This window comes from Asterias rubens, chromosome 5 (genome assembly GCF_902459465.1).
Source record: "Asterias rubens chromosome 5, eAstRub1.3, whole genome shotgun sequence".
Classification (NCBI taxonomy): domain Eukaryota; kingdom Metazoa; phylum Echinodermata; class Asteroidea; order Forcipulatida; family Asteriidae; genus Asterias; species Asterias rubens.
In genome coordinates, this window is record NC_047066.1 from 11,815,756 (window position 1) to 11,826,692 (window position 10,937).

At 39.1% G+C, this 10,937-nt stretch overlaps 1 protein-coding gene across 1 annotated transcript in view; it reads right to left on the reverse strand.

The window, feature by feature from the left end:
* Positions 1-8,209, reverse strand: part of LOC117290890 (zinc finger and SCAN domain-containing protein 20-like) — a 43,999-nt gene extending 35,790 nt beyond the window's left edge. Inside the window, exon 1 of the mRNA XM_033772458.1 lies at positions 7,007-8,209. Within this exon, the coding sequence (XP_033628349.1) occupies positions 7,007-7,516 (510 nt within the window). The 5' untranslated portion in view covers positions 7,517-8,209. The remainder of the gene's footprint in view (positions 1-7,006) is intronic.
* Positions 8,210-10,937: the final 2,728 nt, after the last annotated feature.

Below are 10,937 nucleotides of genomic sequence, written 5' to 3' on the forward strand. Positions count from 1 at the left end.
AAAAAATACCCTTGTTGCACAAAAATAGTTTGTGTGCTTTGAGATGCCAATATAAAAAATTATTCGCAGGCCTGAAATCTTTTATAATTATGTTAGTGTGAAATAACTTCTGTCTCGAAAATATACGTTATCCAGAGGGCAGCCGTTTCTCACATTGTGTTGTACGATCAACAGCTCTAATTGTTACTACGTACATTGTAACTTTTTATGCCAACAATTATTTTGAGTAACTACCAATAGTTCAAAGTGCCTTCAAACAGGCTTCAGACCTGACGTCTTTTATATTATTTTAGTGTAAAATTACTTCTCTCAAAAACTATACGTTATCCAGACTCCAGAGGGAGCTGTCTCTCGCAATGTTTTATAATGTATCAACAGTTCTACATTGCTCGTTTACCAAGTAAGTTTTTGTATGCTAACAATTGTTTTGAGTAATTACTAATAGTGTCTAGTGCCTTTAAATCATTATTTAGTTACTACCAAGACCCGTTTCCTACTTGCCGAAAGCGCTGTCTTGTCAGCAGCAATCAAGAGTCATTGTCATATACTTGACCGGTATACATAATGAATTATGAAAAGCGTCAGTGACTATGTAAAAATTAAAAGTGGGCAAAGTAGGGCAAATACAATTAGCTGCTTAATATGGAGGAAGCCACAATATTAGATAACCACCCAGGAGAAACCATTGCAGTTATGTCAAACGTGAAATGTGTTAAACTCTCTGCTTTCTGAAATGGAAGCAAATGAAGTATTCTTATTATGCCCGACCGTTATAGGCCTATTCTCTGCTGTTCAATGATTGTAGCTAAACACGAAAGAAAATAAAGTTTCATTCAATTTAATTTTCATTCAGTTCAATTTCGCAAGATCTTGCAATCTGCATTACATGTAACAAGGTGGCTTTTGGATACCAAAATGTACATTTTGACGGGGAAATTTTCAAATTGTTTTGACCTACCCCACTTCTCTAAAAAACCTTCAATATTCCACAGCTGTTCGTCATGCTTTGGTTTAAGTTTAATGCATTTGAATGTTCCTATATGAACAAAGACGATTGCTTTGAAGTGGACTGTTCCCTAAACAATTTTTCCTCGCGAAAGTTTAACTATTCATCACAAAAATAAGCAATCCGATGTACATGTAAATAACTTTCATGTATTATTATCGATGCGGCGAACGAAGCATAAAGGTTTACCCAAGTGCAATTTTGTATAATAAGCTGTATTTAGTGCGCTGGTTTGTCCCGATACTTAAAGGCATGCTGGACCCTTTGGTAATTGTCAAAACCAGTATTCTCATAAAATAGCAAATCGGTGAAAATCTTGGCTCAATTGGTCATCGCAGTTGCAAGAGAATAATCATGAAAGAGAAACACCAATGTTGCACAAAATGTGGGAACTTTAATATCATGCCTAATAACTTGATTCAGCCTTGAAATATTCTGTTATTTGAGTGAGAAATGACCTTTTACCCAAAAACTATGTGTTACAGTAATAACTTCAGAGGGAGCCATTTCACACAATGTTTTAAACTATCAACAGCTATCCATTGCTCGTTACCAAGATTTTGTGCAAATAATTATTTTGAGTAATTACCAAAAGTGTCCATGGCTTTAATAATAGAGAAAAAACATTGTATTTTCAAGTATTTTAAGCAACACAATGTTGTATTCCTGTGGGAGTTCATTTGAATCTAGCACACGGTCAAGTCAAAAAGCCATCCCACAAGATGTCGACTGTATTTTTATTTATTAAAATAAATCACGGCGATCCCAAAGTAGTATTTTTTGAAGCACATCGATTTGTTATTATTATAGAAATAAATCAAATAACTGTGTCGGAGTAAGACATTGAACTCACGCACCACCTGCCTGCAATTAGATTGCCCGATTAACCCTTTAAAGGCATGTCCACTGCAGCGGACACTGTTTGTGATCACTCGTGATTACTGTATCTGAACAGTTATTTTGTAAAAACATCAGGTAATGTGGCACTCACTATATTGGTAATTACTCAAAATAATTATTAGCATAAAAACTTCCTTAATGCGGAGAGGTTGATAGTATAAAACATTGTGAGAAACGGCCCCCTCTGAGTACCTTAGTTCTCGAGAAAGAAGTAATTTTCGACGATTTTTGTAAAGACCTCAGATTTAGAAATTGAGATCTCGAAATCAAGCATCTGAAAGCACACAAATTCGTGTGTCAATGTTTTTTTTCTTTTATTATTATCTCGCAACTTCGACGAACGATTGAGCTCAAATTTTCACAGGTTTGTTATTTAATGCATATGTTGTGATACACTGACTGTGAAGTGAAGGCTAGTTGTTGACAATTACCAACAGTGTCCCTTGTCTTTAAAAGCACTGGACACTATATTGGTAATTTACCATAAATGTTTTGTTTAGTATACAAACTAACTTGGCACGAGTCACTGGGAGCTGTTGATATTATAAAACATTGTGTAAAACGGCTCCCTCAGAATCAGAAGTTACAAAATGTTTGAAAAAGAGGTAATTCCTCACTCAAATTTTGACATATTTGAGGCCAGAAGCCCTTTTTAGGCATCTGAAAGAACACTAACTTGTGCAAAGAGGATGTTTTTTCTTTCATTTTTCTCTTGCAACTTCGATTACCATTTTGAGTCCAAATTTTCACAGATTTGTTATTTTATGCATAATTATGTTGGGATGCACTAAGTGAGAATACTGGTCTTTGACATTTTCGATAGGTGTCCAGTGCCTTTAATTATAGCCATTATTAGAGAAACATTTGGCTAATAAAAAGCAACCCGTCATCAGCGAATAAAGTTGACTATCCATCGATGACAACTTAGTGACCGACCACTGCGCTTCCAAGCCATCGTGGCGATTTAATTTAGAATTAATAAACGGCGGAAATTCGAGAAGAGGTTTTTATAATAAGTGTTTAAACCGAAATGAAAGCGCAAATTATGACAGACTCGTGCTTAACTAGAGGAGAGCGCGCATTTCAGTAAAGAAGCATGCAGTCTTAGCATCGAATAAAACACTACAAAAAAAACAGGCAGATACTAATCAAATTTTAGTAACTGGGTCAAAATAATGTTGTAGAGCTGTATAATAGGGCAGGGAAAAACAATTTTGCCCTAAAATATTCAGAAAAATAACCAGAATACCAATCACAGAGTGTAGCCTACATTTATACGGGTTATGTTATGCTAATTATGTTCCTCATTCATAGTGAGATAGGTATCCATGTCATGGCCAAAATCTTGATTTACAAAAGGTATCAAAACCCTTTTTAAAGACACTGGACACTGTTGGTAATTGTCAAAGACTAGTCTTCACAGTTGGTGTATCTCAACATATGCATAAAATAACAAACCTGTGAAAATTTAAGCTCAATCGGTCGTCAAAGTTGCGAGATAACTATGAAAGAAAAAACACCCTTGTCACACAAAGTTGTGTGCTTTCAGATGCTTGATTTCGAGACCTCAAATTCTAAATCTGGGGTCTCGAAATCAAATTCGTGGAAGATTACTTCTTTCTCGAAAACTATATCACTTCAGAGGGAGCTGTTTCTCACAATGTTTTATACTATCTACCTCTCCCCATTACTCGTAATCAAGAAAGGTTTTATGCTAATAATTATTTTGAGTAATTACCAACAGTGTCCACTGCCTTTAAAACAAAATATGAAGTATAGATGTGTGTTCCAAGGTGATCCTTCGATGTATCGAATCGAAAAGGAACGACGAAACAAACCCGATTTTGGCATTCAAACTTTCAGTCAAATTTCTGTATAAAAATGAGGACTTACAAGTCACTCCTACAAATAAAATACTTTTTTTTGTTACATAGTGACTTTTCCGGTCCATGGGCAACCCAACAAATTCCACCATAGCACGTGCACCTGTTATGTTCTTCAAATAAACGCTCCTTCTTTTAGTTTCTCTGTCAATATTAGCTCTATGTATGGCTCTTGTGCCAGTGAACGAAAGCTCGGTGTTGGGTTACCAACTTAAAAATAAAAGATGAAAACGTGAGGTCGGTGCTACGTTTCGATTTACATTCATATCAATTTTGTTAAAAGGGGGTGGGATAGAAGAACTCAATCTGTACTGTTTTCAGAGTCACGAAGGGTCTTGCTTGCATATTTTGTTTAAAACCTCGAGCCCTTGACAGACGTGCGAGTGTGTTTTAACATGAAGCCAGAATGAATTTGGAGGCGGGAAACTGTGGTTCCAGGACCGTACTTGATTTCGAGTGTGAGTGCCAGACGAATGTTTGACGTCACCTACTTCACGGCTTACTATTTTGACAGTCTATGATTTCTCAGCTATGACGTCATGGTTTGATAACCTACATGATGTCCACATAAAAGCGACCTATCGCTGAACCTTGTCCCAATTTTAAAGAGCTGCTTGAGCCCCCAAAACTACTAAGCAAAGCAAATTATACTAACCAGAATAAGGTTTACCAGGCAAAAGATCTTATTACATGTACTGTACAATTTGTGACTTGTATCCTGCTCATTCTTGCTATTGAAAGCGGCTCTATGGCTTTGCATACAGCCCCTTCCCGTGGTGCCATTTTACAACTGGCCAGGAATTGTACAGTATAACACATTGTATTATTGAAACCTTCCTGCATGCCAATCCACCCGAGAAAGCTGTTTTGAAAGAAGACATACTGCTTGTCAAATTTCTTTGCTAAGCGGGGCACCAGTCAACCCAACCAAACTTAAAGGCAGTGGACACTATTGGTAATTGTCAAAGACTAGCCATCTCAACATATGGATAAAAATAATAAAAAAAACTGTGAAAATTTGAGCTCAATCGGTCATCGAAGTTGCGAGATAATAATGAAAGAAAAATAACCCTTGTCACACGAAGTTGTGTGCGTTTAGATGGTTGATTTCGAGACCTCAAGTTCTAAATCTGAGGTCTCGAAATCAAATTCATGGAAATTTACTTCTTTCTCGAAAAATATGGCACTTCAGGGGGAGCCATTTCTCACAATGTTTTATACCATCAACCTCTCCCCATTACTCGTCACCAAGAAAGGTTTTACGCCAATGATTATTTTGAGTAATTACCAAGTGTCCACTGCCTTTAAAGAAATGTTGGCTTTTTGGCAATGTTTGTGCTGACAGGCTTTGGAGAATTATGCCCAGAAGACAGTTGGGAAGCATGTTTTACTGTAAGTGTCTGTGACCCTGGCTCAAGCAGTGCCGATTTTGATAAAAACCCAAAAGACTTTCATGAAGACTTCATTCTACATACATGGATAGGTGTAATGGTCGCAACGCAACCAACATCCTGCTGATGTGTTTATGATGTGCATGAAGCCGGTGGTTCTCAAACCCGTTGAAGAGTATTTCTGTCCGTCTGTGAATTTTGACCAAGGTAAAATAATGTAGAGGGCCCAACTTCATTGCGCTGCTAAGCAAAAAATGTTGCTTAGCATGACATTTCTCCCTTGATAAAAACAGGATTACCAACCAATTTTCCACGTGATTTTTTTAGGATAAGCAAACAACAGCTAAATACCAGTAAGAAGCAACATGAAACAGGAAATTTTGTTGGTATTGGTAATCCCGTTTTTAGCAAGGATGAAATTTCATGCTTGAAGCAAATTTTTGTGCTTAGCAGCTCTATGAAATTGGGCCCTGCTGCTATCAACGTTTCCAGTTGGGTCATCTCCAGTTTAACCATGGAGGCATAAATTAGATCTAATTTATTCATCCATGGTTTAACCCTTTACCCCGAGCAGTGGCAGCCATTTCCGGGATAAAATAAGCTATTTCCCTAACGTAAAATAGAAATTGTTTGCATGTCGTACACAAATTGTCTCCCAAAATTCCAAAATGTAACATTTTTTTTTTTTTTTTTTTAACATAGAAAGCAAGAAGCACCAAGTGTTATCGTATCTTCACTCACCTTTTATAAGTTTTTAAATTGATAACTTTAAAAGCAAAGACTACCCTCTTGTTTTTTCGGAATCGCTTTATAGTTTTAACCTTACATGGGTGGTTGAATAAATGGAGATAGTATCATAAAACCATGGAGGTAAAATTCAACCAACCCGTGAAAATGTCATTTTAAAAGTTGGTAGAGTTTTTTTTTCCTCGAAAATCTAGAGCGGTTATAACGTTATCACAATCTGTAAAAGTTTCCCCTGGACACTTCGTACCTTCGGGACACTTCGTACCGTAACCAAAGTGGTCACTTCGCACCGTGGGCGGGGTACGAAGTGACCATCAGCTGAGTCACTTCGTACCCTCGGCCGAGTCACTTCGTACCTTCATTAAAAATGTGTATTCCTCAATAACTTAAGTTTGCAATCTATTTATATTAATATTTATATCCATCTGTCAATTCTACTACATGTATCTATCTTGACCTATAAATATAAAACATAAATTATTACCGGTTATTATTACTTGTTGCACAAGTCAAGTGTGATTTCAAATGCTTGATTCCGAGCAATTCTGAGATCTTGAAATCAAATTCAAATAATATTTTAGTGAGAAAATTCAGATATTACTTCTTTCTCAAAAACTACGTTACTTACTTCGAAGGGAGCTGTTTCATACTATCAACAGCTCTCATTTATTCGTTACCCAGTACATGAATTAAGGTTTAATTCTGTAATAATTATTTTGAGTAATTAGGGGGGGCCTACCAACCTTTACAAATAAAATACTCTCATTTGAATCAAACCACTTACATATTATATGGATAAAACTGTGTTTCAACTTTGCAGTGTTCATCAGTCTGGTGTTTTCACACACATAGGCCTATTTAGATTTTTTTTTTTTTCAAAACTGCCCGTGGAAAACTATGGATGGTAAAACCATATCCGGTGTCATGAATACAAACTACATGCGACCTTGCATGCGACGACTGTTTACTGTCTCACACGCACACTACACACTCTCTCTCAATACAAAACGATGGCTTGCGTTGCGTTGCTGCATACTCGGGTAAATAAAAAAGTGGTTGATTTGAATGGGAAAACCTACCTGTTGTTGTTTGGTGGTGGTGTCCATGTTGGGGTCATCTTGATCATCTGACGACATCCATCCACGATCACTCTCCTCATTCCAAATCTCATCATCAGACCCCGTTGCCTCTTCATCTTCTTCTATATCTTCATCCGCCATCGCTTGCAGTTTATTCATGATGCTCGCCTCCAATTCTTCCCCCGTCGCCCCGACGAGGTCATCATCGACAGCAGCATGACGTAAGGCAACTGGATATGTCTCCATCAGCTTGCCAATGATAGCACTAAACTGGCTAGTTTTACCCTTTCGGTAGTCCTTCTTCATGCTCTTGATTTTCTCCCTGCATTGGGCCGGGGTCCTGTTAAATCCCACCGAGCGGAGAACAGACGACATCTTCTCGAACGCTATTCTGTTCCTGGTTGTTCCATCCAGTTGTCTCTGGATTTCTTTCCGAGCGAACACCGATATTAGCTTCCTCACCTCGGCAGTTGTCCAGAAGGCCCGGTCTCCTCTCCTTGACGGTCCCATCCTTGAAGGAAATATCAACACTCACAACAGGAATCGAACTTCGGTTTTTAAATCTTAGATTTACACAAGTCAACTGTACACAGTGTACTGCAGCAACGTGTGTAACGTTGTGATGTGACCTTTGTCCCCGTGTCCGTTTGTTTCTCGTTTAGTTACTACACAAAATATACACTTAGTGTGCAATCGAAACGCAAGGTGCATGCACAGTATAATACAACTGCTACTACAGCAAAAATTCGCACAGTAAATACCCAACAATTTCGAAGAAACCTTTGGAAGAGTGGTGCTACGTCTCCCTCTACATGTACGGTCGATCAAATCACAGAGTAAGGACAGTAAATGTTGGGCCGCAATTCCTGTGGAGCTATAAAACCTACCGGTCTTTCCATCAACTCGGCACTCAGCAGAAAGGCGACGGGATTATAATTCCAAACCCTCTAGAGTCCCCGGGTGAAGCTAGCCGCTCTATGCATGAGTGCTGTTTCACACAGACCCCCGTGCTGCAAAGAACCAGGGGCGAGCTCTCTCCTTCCCTCGTCCCTGGGTTGAGCACAAAGTGATGACTAAGTGTGAACGCTTGGGGGCACTCAGAAAATAGGGTTCTAAAAATAGACATAGGCTTAGACGAGTGTCCATAAATTACTGACTGCGAGTCCATATGTGTATTGTAAACGTGCAAATACTAAATTAATTATGAAGAAATGAAACAATTCTTAAACACATGCAGTGACAATTTACATTCACAGAGAATTGGTTCTAAAAGCAATAAAAAGCCGGAAAGGCACTGTGGCCTGAAAGCCTTTTTTTATACCAGCACCTCTGGCTACGGAGTACTAGAAACAGTGTAAGACTATGTAGCCCCACCCCACCTCCCCCTACGCGTTAGAATAATAATCATATGAATAACAATCGACATGACATTACAATGCTGGAATTTAAATAAAGCCAGTGTAGTACTAGTAGATTTGAAAATAAAATCTTAAATTAAAATTGATAAAAGGCACCATATATTGGTTTCTCGATTTTTACAGAAGACTATCCCCACTTTCAATTCAGTTCAGTTCATCAAGAAAACATTGATTTCCATACTCTCATACAAGAATAACAACAGTTACACTTCCATGAGAAGAATACTAAGAGCGCACCGTCACCGTGGAGGCTACCAGTTCCATGGTCCATGTCACATCCATCATACAATTAAAAGAGGAAAGCAACCCACAGTTATTTTGGGTGCGTTCAATTAGCTTCCCTGGGTCGACCCGGTCGGGCCCCCGGCGGAAAGTACTATTAGCTTTGACGCCATTCCAGGGGGCTCACCCGGGTCAGCCTCAAGCACCCTGCTTGTGGAACGGGTCACCTTGGCTAACCCGAAGTGCATGGCGTCACCACGCGATTGGGTGAGTGATCGTTCGATTAGCTCTTGTCAGGGGGTCACACGACTGAGCACGGCCGGCGGGGCCGACACATAGAAGCTAATCGAACGCACCCGGATAGGCGTTATAGGCAGGGTATGTTTTAAACCTAGTAATTCCAATTCAATTCAATTCAATTCATTAAGGTTTATTGAAAATATCACAAAATACACGAGAGAAGTTAAAAAGACTTAAATTGGCGTGTTTACATTCATTATTGTTAACGATTACAAAAAACAACAAACTCTGACTTAAAAGAAGAGAAGAAAAGCTCCAGACAAAACTGAGTAATTGGATCCGGTTTACGGCTAGAGCTTAGAGGTCCAGTCACTAAACTTGGAGCAATTCCCACCGTTCATCAAACCAGAGCCAGCACCAATTAGTACAATATTTGGAAAATGCCCTTTGTGCGATGCACTCAGCTCCGTAGCCATGCAATAAGGGCCTTGTCACACGAGGCAACTTTTACATGCAACTTGGAGGTAACCAACTGCAGCAGTGCATGCTACAACACCACTTTGGTAGCACATGAGTTGATTTTCAAACAATGTCTTATGATCAACAAGAACAATACCTGAACATTGAAATGTGAATGGCTTTTCTTCTTGGAGATTGCCTGGAACTGGTTGCCTGTTAATTGCCTCGTGTGACATATATACCTGAGTCAACTCGCCTGTGGGAGGCCGAGTCCGAATTGGCGGCTGCAGTTACGGCTACAGCTACGGCTAGTTCCGCTTCACCATGAATTGCTGATAGGATATCCTTAGCAACCCATATAGCCACAGCCGTATCCGTAGCTAGCCGCCAATTTCGATACGGCATAATATTTTGTACCCAGATCAACTCGTATCCTTAAACGGTGAACTCGTACCTGAGTCAACTCGTACCCCTTCGCATCAAAATCTGTAAACTGCATTACGGCCGTGTTCGAATTAGCGGCTATAGCTTTGGCTACGGCTATAGCATGCGTTGAAGTATATGACATCCTTAGCAACACTCATAGCAACAGTCGCAGCCGCAGTTGAAGCTGCCAATTCGGATACGGCCTTACTCTTACGCAGGTGAACTCGTTCCCAAGTCAACTCGTTCGTATCAGGTCAACTCGTACCCAATTTATTTTTGATTCTTCACCCCAAGTCAACCCGTACAAAAATCATCCATTTATATATATGATACTATTCTATGTTGTAATAATTGCGATATTTTTTTAGAGTAACTATAAATATAAATATTAATAGTAAACTTGCGGGTACAACCATGGGTAAAATCTCTTTTGAAGCAGTGGTGGCTCTGAAAAGAGCCGGTTTGGTCTCGACGTTTCGAACAGTATACTCTGCTCGTCTTCGGGAGAAGAGTTTTTTGGTTTGTATGTTGCAGGTAACGAACATTGCTATAAGCGAATGAGAAAATAAACATCTTAGTTTTGGGGCAACATAAATAAATAAGTAATGAAAACATGTTTAAATTAATTTTAATTCTTTCAGATACGGAAAATAATATGAATCCATGTACGCATTTTTTTTTTTTCTGGAAAATGTTTAGAAACTTGCTCAAAAGTTTTTTAAAGGGAATTTCTCGGGCCCAATTTCATGGCTCTGCTTACCGCCGAGTACTGCGCTTACAATCACGATTCCCTGCTAATACGTGCAAGCGCCGAATTTCTGCACTAGCCTTGTTAGCGCAGACTGCCTGCCGTGGAGCACGCACGCCTCTATTTCGCCTCTAACCCTTGAAAAACGCTTGCCGTAAACACAGAATTCCCTGCTTCCGTAAGCGCCGATTCTGTGCTTACGATAAGCAAAGCCATGAAATTGAGCCCTGGTTGTGCAACTGGGATTAGTATGTGCAAATAAGGGGTTTTTAGAACAGGGACAAAGGGGAAAAACCCCAAATGTCTCCAAGGGGTGTAAAACACAGATTGTGTGTATCATCTGCTTGCATTATTGTTCATCATGGCTTTTGGTTGATTCATACAGCTATAACCAAGCGGATTTAAATCTAATATGCCA